Below are 26,476 nucleotides of genomic sequence, written 5' to 3'. Positions count from 1 at the left end.
ATGCAGGAAGGATGCAGCTGATTTTTAAGTAATTCTGCTCCTTCTCATCAGAGGAGCTGAGAGTTTTGAGGTATTTTGGAAGCATGACTCTTACCCAGGTTACAAAAATATGGCCAATCTGTCCCACGGTTCCGTCTGCCCCAGTTGCTTTGGAGAGCTGGGCCAGGAGGTCCTCGTGCAGAGGAATGTAGTCATCCAGGTTGCCAAAGATATGAGTGAGTTCCTCCTCACTCATAATGGAGAGCTTCAGCATTGGGTCATGATATGCCTGTCAAATAAAAACAAGACCCAGACTGAGCAGGGTGGATGCTAAGAATAGCACACAAATAGCATTAGATTTACAAGACGGTAAGGCAGAGGAATGGTTCTTGTCTTTTTATAGTTTCTGGCTCGGTTCTGCGGAGAACCTGCCAGACTTTGATTGAGAATTGTTTGCTTTGTATGTACTCCCACTGCTTTAGATAGTTAAAAATACAAACCTTGTGTGCGAGCTGGAGGTCCTCGATTAAGTCCTGTTCTCCACGGAACAACTCAAATATGGCCTGAATGAAAAGAGGACAAAACGCAAGTGAATACACGTTAGGATGTGAAGCACGGCCCTCAATATACGTCTGAGCTTGTCTGAATTGGTCATTGGTCTGTTAGCGCATTTATGGATTCTCACAGTGGACTAAGATGTCTGAGATATGCAGGACAAGTGTAGCAGAGAACTTCTCCAAACTGGGAAATGACCCCTGGGTAGCTTTTCGATCCATTTGGACTATTTGACTCAAATTCTGCACAGACATGTGAAGCCAGTCTGGCACACAGGTTTGATTCTCCATTGTCTGTGTTTCTGACGTAGACTCTCCAACTCCCCAACACACACACATGCACACATGCACACATGCACACGCACACACTTACACGCACTGCTTTCATCATGTAATGGTGATTCTCACCTCCTGTCGCTTGATCTCTTGGGTGGAGAAAGTTCCTTTCTGGTGGATGTCCAGCATTTCTGACCACAGAGTGCTATTTCTCCTTTTGGGTGGTGTAGGAGCTGTCGCCTTGCTGCACGCCTTCTGGGGTCCGCTCGGCAACCTGCCATCACCCCGGAGTGAGGCCTACAGATGAGAGAGGGGACATCCGATTTGTAAAGTCAAGTTGTGTGACGAGAAAATCCCATTTCACTTGCAAAGTTCAAATCTGTCTGGTTGCTCTTAAACATGAGTGATCAAGCATGGATGTGTGTGGAACACCAGAGGCCCAGTCACAAGAGTTCTGCATACATCTGTGAGGGGGGCACAAATCATGGTATCTTCTTACCTGAATGGTTTGACCGAATCGCCGGACGGCCCCATTCTTCACTGGTGAGATGAGGCTGGCTAATGACGTCACCCTGCCAAGAGGACGGACACGCTTGTTGCTGGGTTCCTGAGAGACAAGAAGGGTTGACGCCAGAGATTAGCAAGGCCATTTTATGGTAGATCTCATGTGAGAATTGTTTCTGCGGGTCAGACAAAGCAACTGAAAGATAGATACTGAGGAAGAGGAAGTGGCTCTGCAGCTGTTGGCTCTATTAAGTCGAGAGTCGAGCCAGTCCTGCCCACCAGGCACAAAGGCTCTATTTGCTTACTGGTTAGGAATGGACGGGGTTTGGAGGAATGCCAAAAATGCACGAGACCCCACTCTCAGCTGTTCAGCACCCCTCCCCACAACCACTTGGCTACTCTCTGACCTGGGTTGCAGCAATGGCAGATTTGAGAATGGATGCGTATCCCCTAAACAGTGTGAGACTCTTCCTTTCCCATTAGGACAGAGCAGAGATTGGCACGGCAGCGTGACTGTTCTGGGCAGGAACAGATCAAAACTTTGACTCGGGACTGCAACAGCAGCTGTAAACAGGCAGCGAACTGAAATCCCCTCGTGATTACACGTAGCACCGTGGGTGGGGGTGCACGTCGCAATGGGTGCAAGCTGAAACAGGCTTTTCAGCAGTCTTTGCGTGAGAGCACTATTACACCTGGCTCAGGTGAACCCCCACCCCCAAACCTGCCCTTCCTACACTTACACAGCCCCGAAGCCATGGAGAACTGCTTAGCTTTGCGCCAGTAACAACAGGCGGTAAAATGAAGTTAGCTGAAGGTTTGTGGCACTCATCCAGCTCAAATGGCTCTGGCAGGACAAGGTACATTCACAGTGGTAATTAGTAAAGACTATGCTGAGTAGGTAATGTTACATGTTCTGTTCTGCTTGTGTTCTTTCCCGACTCCAGTCCAATGGGATTTTGGCTGTAGTCTGCAGAACAGACGGACGGGCGCTGTGGTTCTGTAGACACAGCTGCAGAACAGATCCACATGTCTGGTATGAGCGACTGCGGTTGTAGTCTGGTCCTGATCTTCCGTGTTCAGGGACTCTGCAGCAGATGAGGACACCAGACAGACCAAAGGGTTTCTGGATCACAGTTGCTCTGCTGACCTGAGCTCTTAGAATAGTAGTTGAAATCCTCGGGGCATCCTTGTCCTCAGAAAGATTCCCACTCGAGGACAACGTTGCACTACTCCTGGCAGGCCGACTTCAGAAGTCTTGACCCGGCACATCACAGCAAAACCAGAGACGAACAACAATGCGCACATCAGACTCTTCTGAGCTCCTACTTCGTGCAATAACCAGAGAACAATAGCATTCCATGTGTGCACTCAAACTTAAACCCTAAGACTACAAACTCAAATACTAGCCCCCCCATTTTACTTTTTATTATCCTGAGAGCTCTTTTCTTGTGCCTTCCTTTGATGTTATCTCGTGTGTGCAATGAATAAATACCCCAGATGTGAGCAACAGCTTGAACTGATAGAACCTGAGCACAGAAGAGCTAGATCATAAATGAAGGTTGAGGTCATCGCCAAGTCATGACAGGATTTGAGACAAAAAAAACCCACAAACTTGCAAATCTCAGCCGCGTCAACCTCCACAAAAGAGTCACTTCATGAAACATCCTTCCCATTTACTGCCAATGAAACTACACTTTCCTGAAAACAGTTCCCAAAAAAGCCACAAAATGGGAAGGGAAGAACCGTGTGGCTCACACATGAGTCAGACATTGACCTTTAATGCTGGTCTTTTAAATTTAACATCATTTACCAAACCCAAGTCAACTTGGATGCCTCAAGAGCAAAGAGGAAGCAGGAGAATTTACTCAGAAGTGACCACCTGCTGCCTCAAGCTTTCAGGGACTCCTGTTGAATCCACATCCCACCCACCAGGACTGAGCTGCATATCTAAAACTGACAATTCACAAAAGTGTTTGCATTGGCTGGGGGGGGCGAATGATTGACTTTTGGTTCAGTGTCCTAGAGTTGTGCTTGTATGCCGGTACAAAGTTCATATAGTCACACTCTTGCACCATGTGTCTGAGATAAAACAGGGATGGGTGGGTACTGATTCAGTCACAGTCCGATAACACAAGCTATGGCTTAACCTCCATGAATTCTAGTCAAACAGCGACTGAAAGACTGAAAGAAGGACAAAGGGAAATATCAGGTCTCACCTCAGACTCTTTGTTGGCTTGGTTCTGGTAGTCTATCACTTGCAAAGTCCGTTTGATAGGCACCAAACTACCCAGGTCATCGTAAGCCACCATAGCTTTTAGTAGAAACCACAAGATCCTTTTTTTTAAATCCAGGCAAGTCAGATCCGAATAATCCACACAAGAGAAATCAGAAATCAGGGGTTATGTAAAAAAAAAAATCAATGAATAAGTGTCTTCTTTACCCCCGGTGGGGCTCTGTGAACCACCTCTCCAACAGGCTTCCTGAACTTGTCTGTCTGAGGTTGCAGAGCAAGGGAGGGCTTTATAGACCGGGGCGGTGGGGAGGAGCCTGCCCTTGCACCAGGCATAGAAGGTTCCTGGAAAACAGGCAGAAAACAGCCCATATGCTCTGTTGATCCGTGCACCGAGTGAAAACAGTAATGAGAATTTCTCCACTACTCAACCTGCTGAAAGAGGTCAAGTCTAAGCAGCAGGGTCAAAGGTCACCATGGACAACTTTATCAGATCGCCAGAAAAAATCCCATTATATAGGAACTTTATTTCTCCGTAAAACTTTGCTTGATACCTGAGTCAAGACAAATTCGATTGCCAAATATTTATTTATGCCCATGTTAGTGTAACAACAGTAGCGTCGGTGTCATGTACCGACATGAGTCGTAAATCAAACTTGGTTCACAATTTATTTTCACAGCTGCTAGTGGAATGAGCTTTGTTGCTCTTCAATAAAAATGATTCCTGCTTAATTAAATTATTCTTATCATCAAATGCTCAGTTGCACTTACTGACACTAACCTCATTAAACTTGCTAATCTCACAGGCTCCATACAACAGCAGCAGTATGTCTCATCTTTACTTTCAAAGGCTCCTGTTAAGGGGTTCAAATAAGTTACAAATGACAAAAGTAACTGTTAAATTGAAACTACAAAGGGATCCTCACTTGGATATTTTTTGTTAGTAATCAAAGAAATCATTGCCGCTCTCTAAACTTTGCTTTAAATTGAAATGTTATTGGTGTGATCACCTGACCTGGGGGAGGTGATCCATTAGAATATCAATAGTGGTCAAACGTGTCAATCCCCAGCAGCACCAACTGAAACCTATGTATTCATTAGCACTGAGAGGTAGTAGTGAGGGGGGGGGGGCACAGAAGTTGATTAGCCCAACAGGTCCAGAGAAGACAAGCTCACCAGTTTCAGTAAAGAAAAGCACTGATGATTGATGTGACATTTGCCCAGCAGCCAGGGTATCTCCCAAAAGGAGTGTGAACACAGATCTGTCATAGGACCAACCCCCCGCGCCCCCGAACTTGAAGGCGACGGGTCTTCCAGGAGGAGGACACCGGTTCCACAAAGGCAGCTCCTCAGGTTTGGGAGCACTGCTGCCATCACCTCGTGATAAGATGTGCCTAATCCCCCGCTGGTTCTGTTCGGTCCCACAGTCGGTCCTGTGTTTTCTTCCATGTGGAAGGCGCGCAACATTCATGGAGATATCAGACATTTATTTAGATTTCAATGTTTGCAAGCACTTGAGGACAGTTGGGTGTAACGAGACAGTCGGGGCCGTAGCGAGGAGTGGCCGCTGAGACATCGCACAGCAACGTTTGGGTTTTGTTTATCAAAATCAGAGCAACCAATCCAACCGGTTACAGAAACCCAGGCTTGATGTTTATGCTAATGCCGCTAACGTGGATCTGCTACAACAACAACCAGTTTCGAGACCGAGGAAGAAGAGAGAGACACTGCAGATGAACCTTCCCATGGCAGCAGCCGAGGATCAGCTCTACTACTAAAAAAGTGAACAAAACCTGAAGCTGAAGGCTGGTTATGAGGATAAGATCATCTGTCTCTAACACCCACACACCAGAGGGGGGATGTGTTCCTACCAGGCCGGTTCTGCTGGTCACATCTCCACACTTGAATAAACAGTAATTTTTTTTCACAGACTTCTTGTCAGACAAACATGAGCAGTGAAGAATGTTTCTTACAAGAATCCAATCATAACGGCAACAAAGCTGCATGGGTTCTTTTACACAACCCTTTTGATTGTCCTCGGAGGTTCTCATTGGTCCTGGTCACAATTGATGTATCTTTATTTACACAGCATCTGTTACAATCAAAATTATCTCTAGGAGCTCTACAGAATCACAGGGCCTGACCCCCAAATAGCAACAGTGCCAGGAAAAACTCCCCTTTAACAGGAAGAAACCTTGAGCTGAACCAGGCTCATGTAGACGGGGAACACTCTCCTGCTGATGGCCAACTTGGTAGATAGGGAGGAGAAGGGGGAGAAAATAGTTTACAGCACCTGATATTCCCAGGCAGTCTCCCATCAAGTATTAACCAGGCCCAACGCTGCTTAGCTTCAGAGGAGATTGAGCATTCTCAGGGTGGTATGGCTGTAAGCGAGTGATTCATTAAGAGATGGGCGCAAACAAAGGTGTATCTTAAGGCATCAGACCAGGGTTCCTCGGTCCAGACCTAGGAGGGCCAAGAGCCAGTGGCTTTTCTGTCCTACCTATCTACCCAATGATTGGTGTGCTGTTGTCCCTGAACTCTTAGTAATAAACATGTTGATTAACATTTCTTTTCTTCCCTCCATATAATGTGAATAATTTATGCAGTTTTAATGGATCCAAGGGGATTTTTTAGGGGGGGTTGCATGCAGGCTTTTCATTTATGGTAATTGCTCCAGTGTTTTAAAGCAACAATAGACATGGCTGGAGGTGCTACAGGGACAGGAAAGAGTCCATTAGACAGCAGGACACTTTAACACCTGGATGTGGACTCTCAATCAGACAGCAAGAGGGGGCAAACAATCCGTCTGGTCTGCTGAGCCTGAGAGATGTTCAAGCTGCGAGGACCACTGGGACCACTGGGGGCTAACTGGGATCTAATACGAAGACACACATCTGCCTCTGGCTGAACACACACTGTCAGACCTGATGGACCAGTGAGGTGAGGAGGGGAGGCAAATGAACACATAATTGTGCGGGTGTGCTGTGTTTAGGTTAGACTGGGTGGGATGTGTCGTCTCTGGGAGACCAACCTGTTTATGTCACCAGGAATGCGGGGGTTTCTACCTTAAAAAGGCTAAAACCATCCATTCAAAACTACAATTTGTCAAAGCCCCCTGTCCTTATGAGAAGTGTCCACTTGGTCCTGAATTCATTGATAAAGACAAGCGTCGAATGCCTTGTTAGACGGTGGAACCTTGTTCTTGATCCCATCCAGGTGTCCCGCAGGGCCAAGCATTTGCTCTGGAAATGAGGTGGAGCATCAATAAACTCAGACCTCAGGGCCTTTAGGAGTCAGGTCCCTTCCCGTCCCACATGGCCAGAGATGGTCTGCAGCCCCGTTAGTCACCTGAGGCTCTCAGGACGGCATCAGAAGACCACAGGTGCAAACGAGTCAAGCTGTAACTTGTTCAGATCGAAGGCAGAGATGAACGTAAATACTGTGACTCGGCAATCACACCTGGTGTCTGCTCAACACACACACACGCACACACATGCACATACACACGTACACACACACACACACACACACACACATCACAGATACACATACACATACACATACAGGCACATACACACAAACACACACACTCTCACTCACACACACACATTTGGACACCTTCAGAGGCCAATAAGGGCCTCTAGATGTTGGGCCTTGGTCTGCTGCCATCATGACTCATCACTCAACGTGAAATCAGCGCAATTCTTAATGCCTTTTAAAAGGCCCCCTCGAGTGTCTGAACATCCTTGTGGTTTTGGTGACCTCGGAATCCAGCAGGGACTTCGCCATGTCTGTGATTATCAAAGTCTGTAGTTGTGAAGGACCAGCAGTACTAAGCTAGTTTTACTCAGCAAGCATTACTAAGCTTGCACTATCACTATAACTGATGTTAGCCAGAGCTGCTACGTTACTAAATCTTTTGGGTCTAAGACTCCCAAGCCAACAGTGTTCTCACTTGTTCTACAGCTGAATACGCGGGTCCATCCTGCAATAACACAAGGCGTCGGGCATCTGCTGGCTTTCAGGTTCACCTGAGGGACCTGCGCACAGACTCACATATGCAAACCTGCCGGAGAAATTCTTCAAAGTCACTTCAAAAGCCCAAAGACACCACATAGTTTGGTTCAAAGTCTTGGCAAAACCTTTCAGGCTTCAAGTGGAGGTTTTAAGATAAGAGGAGCAATGAGGCAAAGGCATTTTATCGTCTGCAAAGATTTATGAATGGCAGATAAATAACTGGAAATGTTGTGAGAATGAGCTAACGAGGACCACATGGTTTTCCTGGAGGAGCTTCTCCGGCCATGTTTGCAAATCAAAAGCAACCGACTGGCACAAGATGAGAGAGCATCCATTTATTTCTCCCCCTTTGCCTTCAGATTCAGCACTGAGTGGTGTTACGGATGGTTGGAATGCTTGGAATGTCCCCACATTCTGTCTAATCTCCTTCCTCTCCTCTGTTTCTAATTATATTGTCTAGTTTAAAGCACCAACAGGTTAACACATGACAGACAGCCAGCAGCAGCAGCAGCAGCAGCAGCCTTGAGACCACGATGCTTTATTAATGCAGGAGTGGGAGGTAGGAGGAGCCTGGGTCTCTTAGCCAAACTTTGATCTTCGCTCAAATGAACAATGCTTGTTGGAAAACAGGCCTAATATAGACTTTTAGCCAAGAAAATATGGAGGGTTACTTGGAGGGTTTGTTTGAGGGGTTGGGTTCTTCCAGATGGGTCTATTATGCACAATTCATAGGTCCAACTCCAATATTGGCCTTTCTACCGGTGCCATCACTGTTCCACAGCTCTGTGGGAACAAACACCAAAGACGCTTGAATCGGACCACAAACAACCTTTTCAAGGCCAATGGGGCCACTTTTGTCAGATGTTTGCTAACCACTCAGTCCCTTAAGACTAGCCCAGAATTCTGAAAGACATTTGACCTTTACTTTGGAAGGGTTGACAGGTTTCTGCTGGCTGTTTGCCAACAGTAGCTTAGAGGTTTATTGTCAGGACGAAGAATCGTACAACCACTTTCGAGAGACATCTGAGGTGGAAGTCAAAGCCAAGACCCAGACCCAGTCGGCCTAAAGCCTAGACCCTGACCCAGTCAGCCTAAAGCAAAGTAGGTGTACAGAAACAGAGCCGGAAAGGGGAATCTTGCAGCCACCATGTTATCGTGCAACATTTTCTGTTTCCATCTCCGAGATGGATGCAGTGATGGGAGAGCTAGAGATGCAAACATGTGGAAAAGGGACTGTACAAGGGAACAAGGCGACGAACCTGCTGACACAAGCTGGATTCTCTTCTAAAGGTTTAGTACAACACAATAGAATTGATCCATATGAACATGTTGAGTGGACAAGAGATTCAAAAAACCATACAATATGTGCCCACTGCTAGCTTGGCTAACGCTAGGTGCCTACTAAATGCTACGTGTGAAACAGCATGACAGATGGCCATAACCTATTTTGTTCAAAGTCATTGTGTGAGCGATGGTGGCAGCTCTGTGTTTTTAACTAAAACAAAAGAGCAGAACAAATGGGCAGCGTCCTGCCGGCGGTCGGCGTAAACACTTTTCGAATGGCGGCAAATCTCACAATGCAGTGCGTTTTTTCCACTTCACTCTGTCCCCCTTTGGAGCCCAATACTTCTGCCAGGTGCTGTAAACTCCCGCCGGATCATTACTCACCAGAAAGAAGGGCCATTGTTGTCCTGGGGCCAGAATGGCAAAGGAGGTTCCTCTTTGCATCGACCTGAATGACAGTTCGTGATAAAAAGAATTTATCCTAATTTGCCAGTTATGGGATCCACCAACAAGGCCTCCTCATCATGGGGGTGTTCCTATCCTGAACCATCCTTTAGCGAGATCAAAGAGCACAACAACACTTATTCCGATGATCACTGCCGTTCAGTTCTTTATCTACCACGGCCTGTGCATGATGGAACAGAAGTGATGTATTTCATCCCAGACGAGGACAGAGGCGACCAGAATTCACTCAAATGAACAGGAACATGGAGCCAGAGGGCAGTCCTGACATTAAAGAGGCCTAGTTGTCCTTGGACCAGGGTGGTTTTTGGAGGAGGAGTCCTTTATCGCCCACCAGCCCTAAAGAACTGGCCCAAATCTCTCCGTTGGTGGAAGACAGGCGGCAGCTTTTGGGCTGTTAGGTGGGACAGTAAAGCAGGCGAGTCAGTATCAAACGTATCCTCAGCTTCTACCATGATTAAAAATATCCTGGGAGAAGCCAACAGGCATTTAGCCATGTAATATCCAGGGATGCACATTGGATCTAGAATAAAATGCAAACAAAAGAGAAACTGCTCCAATGTTCTTCACCATGCTTGAATCGTAGATCACACTCAGTCATGGCAGAACTATAAATCCAGCCTTCCTGTGTTGGTTACATAAGCCACTCTGGGACTGAGGTCTGACCGTACTTCTGCTGTCAGAACCGTTAATAATAAACTAAATTGACACCAGCACTTGCAGCTGGCAGGACCCAAAAAGGCTTCAGCATCCGGAAAATGTCCAGAAGCACTTGTGCATCCTTCAAGTGCTGCTCATTCTGGTCAATGTGTTGCTCCACCACGGTTGCTCCAGGTGCAGTTGGACAACTGTCCAACCTCCAGAGGTGCTGCCAGCAGCTGCATCACTGGGACTCTCTGATGGCGCTGCGCCAGAACAGCCTGGCTAATATCTGAATGTGTACCGGATGTTGGGGTGGGTTGTTGAGACTCTCTCCCAGACTTCCTAATGAATAAATTTAGAAGTCTTTTTTTTATCTGATTGGGACCGGTGGACATAACTTGGAAAGTGTTCTGGTAGTAGGAGGGTTCATCCATTCACCCCCCGGCATTCAGCGGTGATGCTTCACTCTAGCTGCTGGGCAGATTGTTGATTACTACAGTATTCTAAAAAAGGTGTATGACAAGAGAAACATAAAGCAGGTGCACATAAAAAAATGTAGCTTCAGACCATCTATCATTTGCCTAAAAATAAGGTTTTTTAAGGAACCTGGGTTGGAACTCTCCTACGGTTGCCATCTTTTGTGGATAATGGCTCAGGTCTCGGTTCACTGCAGTCTCAAAGCCTCAGGAGTTGTTTTGTGAACCTGTCCTTGAGACCTTTTAGCCCATTCTTTTGACTTGAGGACAATTATCATGTAGCTATGCTTCTGCTGAATTCTAGTTTGTAAGCATAACTTTTCTGGGCAAAGACCTGGTTTCTGATCACATTTTCAGGGGCGTCTGATATTAGACAATTTTAGACCAGTCAGGAGTGGGAGTAATGTGGTTTGAGCGATGGAGCCAACATTCTAATTATGTCTGTTCAGGGCCGAGGACCTGCAGAGCCCACCATAGAGAATGAAAAAAACCATGCCTCAGCATAGGGCGACCGATAGACCAAGAAGGTACAAGAGGAGCTGCCTGGGGCTCCTGGGGGTCATAGTCCAGCACAGGTGTGGCCAAGGCTTCATTTCACACTCCCCAAGTGGGAAGTCTGTCCTGTTCAGTATCCTGGACCCCCTCCGGGTAACTCACACTGTTGGCCTTCACAACTAGTGGAGAAGGGGAGGAACCATTTAATGGTTAAAATGAGAGTCCTGACATTAATCTGTCAACAGTAATCAGAAGGTATTCTTTCTTCAGAACTGTTAATGTCAGGATATCTGTTCAAGCAGGAGGCTCAGCAAGAGCCAGATCTTAGGGTAAATTGTCCGAGTGCAGCTCGAGAACCTTGAAAGATGGAGACATCTGGGCATTTCAGGTGATTAGAACTAACCACAAATGGGTCTTGGCTGAGCCAACTACAGATGCTACAGAGAAGATTTTCTTTAGTATAATCAGACAGGTTTGGCAGGTCATAGTGGTCCCTTTTCCTTGCTAACAGCAGGAAGATGAGTCTTTATTCATCTCGTACGTAATGTACGTGTTATTTATTGTGCAGCTGAGATGCAGGTAGCCTTCCTGGTCACAGTGATTTCTGATGTCTGTTTGGGGGTCTGACAGGGGGTTTCTGTGAAGCACCTACAGACGAATGATCCTGTCAGACCACCTGTTGCTGATCTAGGGAGCTGGATCTTCAGTCCTTTCAAATGTCCTTGTTCCAGACTACCTGCTGTCAGATTTCAGGGGAGCTTGGGCTGATGAGTCGGTGGATTAGCGTCCCAGTCGGCACTGACTTTGACAGCTCCAGCCAGCTAAGGCTAATAGGCAACAGTTTTGCTACAAGGGAAAACAACAGCGTCCAAGCTCAGACGTGTCCTGCTGACGTATAAAGTGTTCGTGTGATCCAGGTTTACCGAAGAACCCACACTGTTGTGAATTAAGCACTAAGGAATGTTTCCCAACACAGTTGTGTTAAAGTTTTTCATGAACTCAGGCTGGAGTTCACTGCCTACCAGCCTCTGCGGGGCAAATTGTGCACGTGCTTGGCAACAGAAAGCTATCAAATTCGGATCCTGCTGCCAGTTTGAGATTTAATATCGGCCCGTTTGGGAAAATAAGTCTTGTTTTTCCCCTTCCCTCAACCTTTGTGATGTTTTTTCCATAAAGGTTTTCAGAGGTCAGAGACAGGCTGATTTTTTTTCCATGTTTGCGTGCTCTAGTGGCAGGGATCTGGGCAGGGCTCAGACCTCCTGGCACAGCCTACGGAAAGATTTCCCAATGAGTCCAAACTAAAAGGACACTGACATTTATTTTATGCAGATTATTATTATTGTACAGTATGTTGGCTGAGGGTCTCACGTCTGTGGGAGACAAGGGACGTCTGCTGGGGCCAACGTGAGGAATCCATGTTATCCAGGCTCCTGCTGTTCTGTTTGGGCCGTGATTCATGGTGCACGTATGCAGTTGGAGGAATTTATTTTTATTGATCTACTACCTGCTATCGTGATAGATGTAAATAAATGTACAATATTTACTTTGATGTCTGTTTATGGTGAGATTTAGATCACATGCATGAATCAACTTTCAAGTGTCCAGATGTTAAGTATCCAACCCTGCTATAATTCATGTTAGAATCAGGTTAAATCTGGATTAAAGAGTTCTTATTCTGAGGCTTTGTTTACATGGTAGCTGCAGGATGACAAATCCTGGTCAAAAACGCAGTAAACTGGGCAATACCCGAAGACGATATTCAAGCCAACGATCCTCTTCATACGTAAGTGAATCTGAATAAATTAGTTGAAGAAACCCTTTCAAACAGGTATCAAAAGGCTGCCTAAAATCATAAACATAGTGGAAACATGGCGGCTCTCTGCTGACATCAAGCGTCAGTTGGCGAAACTGCATCGTTTTGATGCAATTTCAAACGACGAGGCTCCCATTGTCGAATGTGACCTTTATTTTAAAAACACAAAACATGCAAGTAATTAAAGGGCGACGATACAATAAGAATGAAGACAATTATTTTATTACACAGAACTCTTTCAAGTGCAAAATAAAAGTTTCCTTACCTTCTAAAGTTATGGATACTTTATGGTATCGTATTTTTGGGGATTGTTTAAGGTGGCGTGACGTGGTTTACTCGATTTAACGGGTTTAAATGAAAGAGTTTAAAGAGTAGCATCGCTGTAGCGTTTTATTACAATGACTGTTTTAAACATGTCGCACTTCTAAATGTTGACGGTCGTTGGAGCTTTTCACGCTTTTTACTACGCTTTTCAACGTAAGTGACGTAAGCCACCCAAACATGTTTGGTTGCGCGTGTGTATCTAAAATAATTCAAGTACATCACGTTTAATGTGAAAGCTTTATTTAATCTGTTCTTTACTATGTGTCAGAAGCACACACGTACAGAATTTACTGTTGTGCATTGGAAGTGTCTCATATGACCACTAGGTGGTAATCTAGCTTCACAGCTGGACCTCGTGCGCGTACTCGTGTCCACGTGCAGAACGAGCCACTTTTTGGGGTTGGAGATTGATAGTCATGTGAAGCCCTATTGTACAACTGCACATCAAAAAAGTGAACTTCAGATGCAGGTGTAGTGAAAGGACTCATTTACCCCCTGTGATTGGTGGTTCAGATACAACCTGAGCAAAGTGGAAGATCTCTCTCCAAACATTTATTGACACCTGTTTGAAAACCGCTTCCAGGGCATCGTCTCCCTGTCCTGGACGTCACTGTCCACCCCTGAAATGTATCGACCCACTGTTTTATAACCGATTTCAAATGGTGCTAGAAGGCTGCAGCCGACTCTCAGCACCAGAAGAAATCAGTCATCTTTTGGTGGAGGACGGGGAAGGGAGTCCAAGACTGTCTTCTGTGCTTGTCCCAGAGCCGCCCTCCTGTCCCCAAGAACACTGATTTCAAATGGTGCTAGACAAGAGGGAAGACACATCTAAACCACCACATGAAACCAGCTTCTGGAGGAAGTTCACGCAGGGTCTCATCAGCATCACAGGTGCATCACAGCTATTCTTCTTCCCCAGGACATCCAGCTTGTCTGTCTGAAAGGACAAGTCTTTGGTTGTTCATGTTTACATGAGGACTGTTGTCATGGCAGCAGAGTCACATGATCAGCTGGTGCCTGAAAATTCTTTTCTGAGAGGAGGTATTTAATTATTTAATTACATTAACAACTAGCAAAGAAAATGAGAGAATGACAATGAAAGACTGTAACAAGTCACCTGATGCTGCAGCAGGACGATAGATGCAATATATCCAAGCACAATGGATGACCTCAGATTGTTATAATACTGCATGGCTAATGCTAGCATAAGAGTCCAGAGGGGGCATTTACCGTAAATCCCGCACAAAAGAGCACACCTAACTATGAACCTCACCTGGCTGTGAGCCACAGGTGGCCACTTTGAACCATGAGATCTTGATGGTCCACAGAAAGCTGATTTGAAATGTTTCATTCCTAAACACACCAGTAGCGCAACTGTAATACAGCACTAAAATCAGATAACCAGAGCGGCTTTTTCCCCAACAGGTGTAACACAGTAGTAAAATGATATTACAGTAACACGTCAGTTAAAAAACTGAGGAGGCGACCATCTGTTGATCGTTAGCCTTTAGCCTATAAGCTGCATCATCAGCATTTCTTCCTGTGTTATCCATGACGAGGGTGTGGAAATGAAGCCCAAAAAGACTCTTGAACGCAAACTAGCATTTCCTCGGCACCTCACCGGAGCTCTTCAACCTGTCTGTCTTGCTCTTGTACTGCTAGAGCGCCCCCTGGTGGCCGTACATATCCATTCAGATTCAGAAAATTTCATTCATCCCAGTGGGGCAATTGAGGAAGTCATAAAAATGTTTTTGTAGCTTCATACAGGTATATGGAAACTCTTGGTGCGCCCCCCCCCCCCCCCCCCCCCCCCCCCCCCCCCCGCTGATGAGCAGCCAGCTCAACCTATGATGTACTCGGGGTCCTGACTTCAATCAATCAATCTTTATTTAAAGCTCATGTAGGGGGACCCTCCTACTGATGGAGGAGAGGAGAGGAGAGGAGAGGAGAGAGAGAGGAGAGGAGAGGAGAGGAGAGGAGAGGAGAGGAGAGGAGAGAGAGAGGAGAGGAGAGGAAACCATGACCCAGTGGGGTGACAGAGGCCTGTCAGGTGATCATGTTTCTGGACCTCGGCATCCTTGGCCTATAGCAGCATAGCTAAGATGTTAACCTAATGATTAGACGACCCCCTAAGTATGATTATTTGTCTGTCTATGATAATAACTGCAACTACAGAATTAGTAACAATAAGCTTTTTCAAAGAGGTAGGTTTTAAGCCTAATCTTAAAACTAGCGATGGAGTCAGCCTCCCGTACCTGGACAGGGAGCTGGTTCCATAGCAGGGGGGCCTGGTAGCGGTCTATTGGGCTGGTAAGGTGTCACTAGCTCCTCCAGGTAGGATGAAGCTAGGCCTCTGAGGACCTTGTAGGTCAAAAGAAGGGTTTTAAAAATTATTCTAAATTTAACGGGCAGCCAATGAAGCGACGCCATTACAGGAGTTATGTGATCTCTTTTGTCAATACCTGTCAGGACTCTGGCTGCAGCATTTTGGATCAGCTGGAGGCTTCTTAAAGAGTTGTTTGGACACCCTGATAATAAAGAATTACAATAGTCCAGCATGGAAGTAACAAATGCATGGACTAGCTTTTGAGCATCATGCCGCGTCAGTAGTTTCCTGATCTTTGTGATGTTCCTCAGGTGAAAAAAGGCACTTCTAGAGACTGTTTTAATGTGTGAGTTGAAGGAGTGATTTTGGTCAAAAGTGACTCCAAGATTCCTCACAGAGATACTAGATGTTAATGAGATACCATCTAGAGTGATCATATGATCTAATCTATCCCTCAGAGGTTCAGGACCAAACACCATGACCTCAGTTTTTCCTGAGTTAAGGAGGAGGAAATTTGAAGACATGCAGGACTTTATGTCTTTAAGACAGGTCTGAAGCTTCACTAACTTCTCTGTCTCCTCTGGTTTCATGGATAAATAAAGCTGAGTGTCATCAGCATAACAATGAAAATGTATGCTGCCGAATAATGTTCCCTAAAGGAAGCATGTACAATGTGAAGAGGATTGGTCTTTACCGTGACGCAATGAGAAAGAGCCACGTTTGGGTTTGACTTGCACAGCTGCTAAAGTGAACCAACCGCTGCGATTTGTTTTGCATCACCAGAAACATTGTTCTACATCAGTGGTTCTCTACTGGTGGGTTGTGGGCAAAAAGTGGGTCATGGACCGTTTCTGGATGGGTCGCTGGCAGCTGGTGAGAGAAAGTGTCTTTTAGAATGAAAAAATCACTTATTTCGAGTGGCACTCATCCAACCCAGCCCCCTAGGTGCTAGCCAGTCTAACTAGCATTTTATTTGAAGCTCAGTTCAAGTTTGCGTTGCTAGGAGGCAAGACAGCCGAACAGAAACAAGACCCGGGAAATTTAAAGTGTGGATTTTTGTTCATTGAGGATAAGATGGTTCTGGACTTGGACTAATCCTTTTCACCTTGTACATGCTACCATTAGGAGCTCAGCTTTATTTATCCATGAAACCAGAGGAGACAGAGCAGTGAGTGAAGCTTCAGACCTGTGTTAAAGACATAAAGTCCTGGATGTCTTCAAATTTCCTTCTCCTCAACTCAGGTCCTGAACCTCTCAGGGATAGATTTGATCACATTATCACACTAGGTATCTCCTTACCATCTAGTCTCTCTGTGAGGAATCTTGGAGTACCGTATTTTCACGACTATAAGGCGCACCTAAAAGCCTAGAATTTTCTAAAAAATCTACGGTGCGCCTTTTAACCCGGAGCGCCTTTTGTATGGATTACGGTAATATTGGTTAATCGCGGCTACCGTAGTCAGTAGGCGTGGCCGAGGTAACAGCAGTAAATTCAGTCCCAAACCATTTCTGTCTGTAAAGACCCCAAAATGGCTCCTTGCAAGAGACGCGCTTTTGACGCAGAGTTCAAACTGAAGGCTATCAGTCACGCAGTTGAACACGGAAATAGAGCAGCGGCAAGAGAATTTAACGTGAACGAATCAATGGTGCGGAAGTGGAGGAAGCAACAAGACGACCTGCGCCAGGTAAAGAAGACTCAACGGAGCTTCCGAGGAAACAAAGCAAGAAGTGGATTAACAAAGGAACTCCAGCCGCTAAATATTGGTGTCAACGGGGCATTCAAAGCTAGACTGCGAACTGCGTGGGAGCGGTGGATGACGAACGGCGAACACACGTTCACCAAGACGGGGAGACGGCGCCGAGCGTCATACGTCACTATCGGCCAGTGGATCGTAAATGCCTGGGCATCGACCGTGGTCCGAGCTTTCAGGAAGGCAGGGATTGTCACTGAAATGCCAGACAACACCAGCGACACCGACCCTGATGACGACTTTGACGAGACGGAGCCGGCCATGTTGGATGCCGTATTCGCACAACTGTTCAATTCGGACACCGAAGAAGAAGAATTCGAGGGATTCCTGGATGAGGAATGAACTGATAAAGTGATCATTACGTGTTTCTTTTGTGTGTTTACAACTTAACAAGGCTGGTCATACTGTGAATATGGAAATTACCGTTTGAACAACGTTGTTATATTGCTATTGTTATATTGCTATTGCTATCGCTTTGCACTACTTCGAGAGTTCGAGTTACCGTATATTGTGTTTGCACTAACGTTTGATTTACCGCAACGGTACTACGTGATAAAAATGTTGCACTAAATCGAAGATTTATTAAACTCCACTATCCACTTGTGATAAAATTGTTGCACTGCCTGTTATAACTCGCTGTTATTAAACGAACTGTGTTACGCGAAAACACTACGTCACTTGGGGAAAAATAATAAAACAGCTGTTTATTCGTTTTGGGAGTGAATAGAGTTGTGAGAACGACGGTTTGTATTCTATTAATAAAGTTTGACTGACTTATCTGGCTGTTTTATTGACATTCCTTTTAGCGCAGCTCGATCTAGTGAACGCGTCATGAAACCACAGGCACTACGCAGTTTCTATGCTATGCGCCTTATAACACGGTGCGCCCTGTGTATGAAAATATTTCTAAAATAGGCTGTTAATTGAAGGTGCGCCCTATAATACGGCGCGCCTTATGGTTGTGAAAATACGGTAACTTTTGATCAAAATCTCTCCTTCAACTCACACATTAAATTAGTTTCTAGCAGTGCCTTTTTTCACCTGAGGAACATAACAAGGATCAGGAAACTACTGACCCACCATGATGCTGAAAAGTTAGTCCAGCATTTGTTACTTCCAGGCTGGACTATTGTAATTCTTTATTATCATGGTGTCCAAACAACTATTTAAGAAGCCTCCAGCTGATCCAAAATGCCGCAGCCAGAGTTCTGACAGGTATTGACAAAAGAGATCACATAACTCCTGTACTGGCGTCTCTTCATTGGTTGCCCATTAAATTTAGAAATTATTAAATTAAATTTAGGCCTAGCTCCATCCTACCTGGAGGAGCTAGTGACACCTTACCAGCCCAATAGACCGCCCCGCTCTCAGAATGCTGGTCTACTTGTGGTCCCCAGTGTCTCTAGCGGTAGAATGGGTGGGCCGAGCATTTAGCTACCAGGCCCCCCTGCTGTGGAACAAGCTCCATCTCTACTTTTAAGTAGTAGACTTAAAACCTACCTCTTTGAAAAAGCTTATTATCACTAATTCTGTAGTTGCAGTTATTATCCTAGACAAACAAATCATCATATTTAGGGGATCGTCTAATTATTAGGTTATTATTTCGGGGGTGGGACATCAGTCAGGCTTGTTGCAAACTCGTGACATTATGCCTTCTCTCTTCGAGGACCAATCACTGCCCTCGCGGCGTCCGAGACACGGAACCGGATTGGTCGTCGAAGAGAGGGGGCGTTCCATGGTGGAGAGAAGATGCTTTGCATGTGGAGAGGAGGCGCTTTGCAGAGCTCTCCCACTTTTTCTAAACATGGAACTTTGTCTTGCATAAAAGTCGCTTCACAGCAAATTTTACAATTCAGCTGCTTGTGCAACTGTCACATTTTAGTGTTGATGTACGTGTGTGTGTTGGTAGGGACTATGATGGACTTCTGCTTTCGTGTGGGTGAGGTTACCTGACTGGCGGCACCACAAAATGTCCATCACTCTGTCGCAGCCAATGAAATAGCGGCGCATGGGCGGGTTATCATAGCTCCGAATACATCTCGGAGTCGGAACCTCTTATAAACAAAACGTGAAGTAATTTAAAATAGTTTTTATTAATGCTACCACATGCGTAGTATATTGGAATATTTATATTAATAAATGTAGATTTTCGCTATCTTAAAGTAAAATGGTAAATATTGGAAGGGACTATATTTTGTATTCCCTAAATATTGATTGTGATATATCCTTACCACCATCCCTATATAAACCTTCGCCCGTGGTGTGTGTGAGTGTGTGTGGGGGTGCGTCGGCTAAACACTGAAACAGAAACTTCAGTGGCACCAAGTGGAATTATATAGATTACACAGCCCCAAACATGTCTTTTTCAAAGCCTGATGAGCACAGACAATTTCTATTTTTTCTGTTATTATTATTAATACTACTACTACTACTACTACTAATAATAATAATAATAATAATAATAATAATAATAATAATAATAATAATAATAATAATAATAGTGATTGAGTGATTTATTTTCTTATTCATTCTTATCTTTTATTTCTTTTATTTTTAGTTTATTTATTTTTTCATTTAAAAAAAAAAAAGATATTTGAGAACATTGGAATGTTTTTATCAGAGCTTTTCTTGTGGAAACTCTGATACGGCCCAGCCTCACCCAGACTCTGCCTCCAGCAGCCCCCAGGAAAATTGAGTTTGAGACCACTGATCTACAGGTTTCGCCACCTCCATAGCTGTGTGCTGATCTACTGACCTCTGGCTCCACTGACCCACTCAACCCCTACACCAGCAGTTTGTTATAATTAATGTATTTCCCTGATCTCTGCCTATTCTCTCCTCTACCTGTCCTCCCCCCTTCTCCTCCTTCTCTACCCAGCCGGCCATCAGCAGGAGGGTCCTACTACATGAGCCTGGCCCTGCTCAAGGTTTCTTCCTGTTAAAGGCAAGTTTTTCCTGCCACCTTCGCTGGTTGGGGGTCAGGCCCTGGGATTATAGAAAGTGCTTAGAAACAATTTAGACTGTAACACGTGCTATATAAATAAAAAATTATTTGATTGGATTTGAAGAAAGGACCATGACTTAATGACCATGGGAAACTGTGGGTCCCAGAGTCAGACAGGTTGAGAACCCCTGTTCTTCATCAAGCTTTCAATGATTCATCTTGCTGCAGTTTGGCTTCCAGATTCTTTGGGGTTTTGGGGCCGCTGTGACCACTCCCATCCCTCCTGCTGACGGACCTGCACAGTCCAGCAGTGTAGAGACGTGAAGAGACAGGGGCAGGTAGGGTAACAACCTCATTCTAAACCAGGAATGAGGCACTTATGTCATCATGGAGTAAATTATTGTACATGTGCCACTGGTATTTATTTGGTTTGGCCAGCTTCATTTAGAAGATCTGACACCTCTTCCAGTCTGAAGGGATGAAAGTCTTTCCTTCTGGAGGATTTCAAACATCTGGCTTTGTTTGGGCTCTGTTCCGGGAATTGATCCCAACTGCCGCAGTCGGCTGGCTGGGAGGCTTTCCTTTCTGGACACAGCTAAACAATCATACTGGGTGAGTCTGAAGACAGACTAAAAATAGCACCATTATGGTACCTGCAGGCTTGGAACTCACTGGAAATTTGACCTTCAGCAAAAAAAAACCAACCAAAACCTTTACAGCTTACTATGGGACACACTGCCAGGACGAATGAGAGAAGTGGGAGGGGCTGTCCCCAACCCATGAAATTTATGTATTTCTTCATTTATGATGTTAAGAATGAAAAAAGCCAAGTTCATGGAGGGTTCTGGAGTCGATCCCAGCAATCATTGTGTAAAAGGTCAAAGGTCCAGGCCCACACACTTATATCTGTGCGCATGTTTTTCGACTGTGGGAGGAAATCAGAGTAGCACACAGGTGCCAGTAGATCCAGCACACATGAAAGATCCAGAAACAACCTCACAACCCCCTCTGCTGTGCATGCGCATTCTTGTACTGGATACAAAATGTTTCTTCGACAAGCAAAGTGAGGACATTTTTGGGCATTTAGGACATTTTGGCTGGTCCTCACAGGACTGTGGGGTTGACCTGGCTTGACGTAACAGGATACGTGTGTGTGTGTGTGTGTGTGTGTGTGAGAGAGAGAGAGAGAGAGAGAGAGAGAGAGAGAGAGAGAGAGAGAGAGAGAATGTGTAAGAGGCAAAGTAACAGTAAAATCCTGAAACAACACACATTTACAGTAAGTGAGAGTTCAAAGCTCTGATAAACTGACACATTCATGAATGTACACACTCACCAGATACACACCAACTGGTTGGCAGCCAGACATAATTCTTCTGAAGCCCATTAAGCAATGGCTCAGAAAACAGTCACTCACACACAAACACACACACACCACACACACACACACACACACACACACACCACACACACACACACACACACAGGCAAAAGGGAGATTTCATCCTTTTCCTGAGAAACCAATCAAAATCATCCTTTAGAGTTCAGCACTGAGTCAGAGAACTGTACTTGGACACTCATCTGTAAATCACATTACTGCTGAATATATCGAATGTATGTCCACATTTAGAAACCATTAAACTTTACCTGAGCGCTGACGGGACTGATGTCGAGGGCTAGATTGACAAGACTTTCTATACGTGACAATAAAGTATCACTTTTTTCCTGATACTGGCAGGTCAGTTTGCATTCTGACATACTTCTGATTTAATCTCAGTTCTACGGTCAACTGTTCTAATCATATCAAATCAAATCGATCTTTATACAGCATCTGCCAGAGTCAAGATTGTTTCTAGGCCCTTTCCAGAATCCCAGGGCCTGACCCCCAACTAGCAACAGTGGCAGGAAAAACTCCCCTTTAACAGGAAGAAACATTGAGCAGGACCAGGCTCAAGTAGGGGGACCCTCCTGCTGATGGCTGGTTGGATAGAGAGGGAGGAGAGGAGAGGAGAGGAGAGGAGAGGAGAGGAGAGGAGAGGAGAGGAGAGAGAGGAGAGGAGAGAAGAGAAGAGAAGAGAAGAGAAGAGAGAGAAGAGAAGAGAAGAGAAGACAAGACAAGAGAAGACAAGAGAAGACAAGAGAAGACAAGAGAAGACAAGAGAAGAGGAGTTGAACAGTGAACATTAATGCAAACTAAGACCCATCAATCACAGGCTGTGAGACATTCCCGGCAGCGTGACCAGGTTCTCCTTACAGGTTCTCCCAGGTCGGGTCATTTACCTCCACTTCATCCTCTGTGCAGTTATGTTGTGTCAATGTTGGCTGTTTTTGTTTGGGTCCTATTAAGGAGGACGCTATGCTGGCCTGAACTGCTTCATTTTGCTCTCATTTAGCTAGCTGTGCTAATTTCCTTCATGTTTACAAAGTATTGTAGCACCTTGTTGTGCTGGGGCCTGAGTAGTTGTGGGGGGTTTGTTGTGTTTTAATTATGGTTTGTAAGTGTGTTTGTAAAAGAGACAATGTGCAAAAAAGTTGTGACTGTGTGAATTTAGGAGAGGCGGTGGTAGCGCAGTCAGCCTGGGCTGGGAAGTGGAGGGTTCTCACTTCAAGTCCTGGCAAGGACAAAAACACAGAGAGCATGGCCAAGATATCATCCACCAAATACTCACATAGGGCCCTGTGCCCCCAAGGCCTCTCACCCAACACATTCTAGTCTACAAGTCCAAGGCACCATCAGCTGTATTCCACAGTAACCACTTAATCTACACTTCACTGCTGCGTGTTTCCATTATGAAAAGCACCCAGGCTTTAGAACCTGATGCTATTTTGGTACCTACTCCCCTGGCGTTGCAAAGAATATCACCGCTACTAAATGGCGATGTAAAACTGTCAACCACTGATTGGCCAGAGATAAATGAGTTTTAACGTTTGTTGCTGTCGAAGTTTGATCAACATGGCCACAAGTTTTTGCAAATGAAAACATCTAGAAGTCAATAGAAAGGCCAACAAGGCACAAGCACGTTTAATTGGGTAGCACAGCTAGCAGCCGACTGCCATACAGTGCTGCGAGAAATTTAAAAAGCCAAAGAGTGGCTAAAGCGCCATAAAAGACCGCAACGGCCGGAGTGGGCTGTTGAGGTGGGGCTAGTTGTGGTACTACCTCGTAATGGGAACAAGTCCAACAGCACGGCATAAGTGCTTGTCTTACTGACGATCTGCTGAGCCATGGTGAACACAAGTACTTGGATTTGCCTCCATTTGCCTGCCTTCACTTCCATCTTTTATGATCTTCAGAATCTGGCCACAATGACAGGATCCATTTAATCTGAACAATGTTTTCTCTCTTTCCCCGGGTACATTTTTATTCTGCTAATTCTGAATATACATAAGCAATAACAATTTCATGAAGGTCACACCTTGTGGGCATCACTGTCTTTTAACCATATTTGTAAGGAAAAGCTCTTACTGTTCAACCAGAGAATAAAAGAATAACAGAAGGACAGTGGCAACATGAAGGCACGTGCAACGCGACCAACAACCCCTTTCTTGCATTAGTCTTGAGCAACACATCATCCACAGTCAAATAATGAATCGAAAGCATTCCATTCCTGTGCTTTTCAGTAGCCTCCAACGTACTAAGTGAAAGGTAAACAGCAGCAGAAAGAACATCAAAGGGACTGTATAAAAAGAGCTCTGGTCTCCATGGTGATTTCAGAGGCAAATACAGTAGTTTTGTTCAAGTAGCCATGCTTGGAGCCAGTCATCCTTGACAGCCACCACTGCACTATGTACATAACAGGCAGGGTGGGAAAGCAAACTCTGTCATCAGGATCAGTGTAAGTCTACACCATCTGAACCGAGGTTCCAAATCATAAAGGATAATGTTGCCTCATCACTTTGACCCTTCCCACTGGTCAGAGGTCAAGCCGACAGTATTATAACATTTATGGAAAGGGATCAGTAAACAATTCTTACAGCCCCTCGTGTTATTATCTGCTTTAAATTTGAAGGATTTAGTGTTGGACTATACATTTTTGTCACATTGCCCACTACTGCACTTTAGCATTAATCATTGAGGTTACTATTGGTGTTCGTTTTTAGCATCCGTGTTCGTCCTCAGTGCAGAGCAGTGTCCTAACAGTTCCCCAACCCCCTTATGGAACAAGGACGAAGAGTAACGGGAAGGGTTACAGAGTGATTCCTACGATGACACAGCACTGCTACATCATGTTAACTGTCATGTGTGGAGCAGGAGGCATCATAATTTGGGCCTTCTGTCTTGTTGGGGTCTGGCCAACCTGCAGTCAGTCACAGGGAGAATTCCCAAGTGTACCAATAATTCCTCAAGGTAATGTGAAAACATCAAAAACCGGGACAACAGGACAATGAGCCCAAACACCAGACCAGGGTTGCAACACTGTGGCTTCGGGAAAACAAGGTATACCTTTGGGAGGGTCAGGTCTTCACAACGCTGCCAAGGTACCCTTGAGCAAGATACAGACCCCTCAGATGCTCAGCTAGGGCCCTGCCCTGAGCTGGCGTTGCATTCAGGGATGTATGCTGCCTTCCTTCACCTGTATGCATCTGGGCCAGGTTCCAGCACCCTCCCGTGACCCCACAAGCGAACGAGACAAAAAGAATAACTTAAAGAGAGCCAAAACCATAGAGAACACCAAAGAATGACGGAACGAAGGGAGAGGCGCCGGCAGAATTCCTCCTGAACCATGTTCTGGTCTAAGCAGCAGCCACAGGAATGGCTTGGTTGAGGTTATTGCCCCATTAAGCAGTAATTAACACTTCAGGGTATTAATAACTTCCTTTCTTCCATTACCGGAGTCAGCGTGGAAGGCTTCTGCATTGCTATTTCACACACATTAGTCAGTAGACTTGAGTTAATGATGGTCAGACTCTTACTTCTTTAGAGGGGCAGTGATTCAGGTTTCTTCAGGGATCGGAGGCAAATATACCATTAACTGAACCTGTGGAGCATCAGCAATCGCCAGGTGGGCCATTGCAGTCAACATAATTACAGCTCGTTACAGTACATACAGTAGATCCTAAGGCTGATCGTTGAGTGTCCTTTATTTCACGTTAAGATTTATTGGTCATCATGTGCTGATGGCTATTGAAGAATAAAAAGGATGATAAAACTTGAATTTTGGTCCTTAAATGTCCATCTTTAAACCCTAAGACAGGAAGCCAATGGAGAGGTCAGGGACCTTTCCGCCTCTTTGTTGTAACCTAAATATGGCTCCTACACTGCTGGGCGAGAGAGAGTGAATGTGCATGTGTGTCCGTTATGCACGTGTGTGTGCATAAGAGCGTGTGTGTGTGTGTGTGTGCGTGGGTGTGTCATTTTATGTTTGGATACTGGCAACGATATAAACAAACAAAAAATGTAATCGCGGTGTTTTGTTTTGAAAATTGTTTTACTTTGAAAATACCCCGGATTACTTCGTGTTTTCTTTGTTGGACTTCCTGCCTGGCAACGCCATCGCTCGAAAATGCTGAAAATAATGGCTGCACGGTGTGTGCTGAACGCAACTATTTGTGTCCCTTCTGCGTCCAGTGTGAACCCAGCGTTAGCCTCCATTAGCATTTACCAGAACTGCTTTTGCATGTTGTCCAAAACGTCTGTTTACTTTTTCTTTGAATGAACTGTTTTTTCCTTATCATCTTATTAGCGCCTAATATGGGACAATTCATATTTAATTGGACAAAATTGTTGAAGCTCACGTGTGGCTGACTTGTTAAAGACCTCTTGCCTTTTAATTTGACAGTTTAGGTGATTATTATTGATTTTAAATGCTCTGGTGTTGCTGAAGTAATATACCGGTGTGATTCTCCAGCTGTGGGCTCATATTGATGCTACTCTGAGGTGTACTTATTTAGCTAGGATGTCACTAAAGGCTGAGACATGATTTCACGGTCCCCACTGGCATTAGTGTGGCTGTTTAACATCACATTGGGGCCTCAACAATGGGGACAACCAGGCTGAACACAGCTAAACTGCTAGTTAAGCTAACAGCTAACCTGCTAGTGATGGACTGCAACATTAAGCACTTGGGCCATTCCTGATCATTCCAGAGGACAAAAGATGTTACATAAAAGCATCAACAAAAACACACACAGGGTGAGAAAACCAGGGACACACACATGTCTCTGGCCTACGTCCTCCTTCCTGATGCAGCTCAACATGCAGTAACCATAATGATAACGCGCCTCGGTACCAGCGTCGGAACTTCTCTTCTCAGCTTGCGGGGGGTAGTGATGCTGGTTGGCCAGTGCTCAGTCCAGCAGCGGTCCTCCGTGCCAGGCACCCACAGGAGTATGGTGCAGCTCACCCACTCCACTGCTGCACTGTCAAGGATCAGATGGTCCTGCTGGGGCCACAACAAC

At 45.3% G+C, this 26,476-nt stretch overlaps 1 protein-coding gene across 3 annotated transcripts in view; it reads right to left on the bottom strand.

Annotated features, from left to right (window-relative positions):
- net1 (neuroepithelial cell transforming 1) overlaps positions 1-26,476 on the bottom strand; it is a 40,833-nt gene that overhangs the window by 2,424 nt on the left and 11,933 nt on the right. For 2 of the 3 annotated variants that reach the window (XM_057022859.1, XM_057022857.1), the window contains 4 exons: positions 1,309-1,416; positions 942-1,106; positions 480-542; positions 95-268 (listed from right to left, as the gene is read on the bottom strand). In XM_057022859.1, the coding sequence (XP_056878839.1) occupies positions 95-268; positions 480-542; positions 942-998 (294 nt within the window). In that variant the 5' untranslated portion in view covers positions 999-1,106; positions 1,309-1,416. Of the gene's footprint in view, positions 1-94; positions 269-479; positions 543-941; positions 1,107-1,308; positions 1,417-3,529; positions 3,824-26,476 lie in introns of those variants that run through there. The other variant, XM_057022858.1, reaches the window with a different exon arrangement.

Source organism: Takifugu flavidus, chromosome 22 (genome assembly GCF_003711565.1).
Source record: "Takifugu flavidus isolate HTHZ2018 chromosome 22, ASM371156v2, whole genome shotgun sequence".
Lineage (NCBI taxonomy): Eukaryota > Metazoa > Chordata > Actinopteri > Tetraodontiformes > Tetraodontidae > Takifugu > Takifugu flavidus.
The sequence above is the reverse complement of the archived record's forward strand: the minus strand, read 5'-3'. Positions and strand labels throughout refer to the sequence as shown.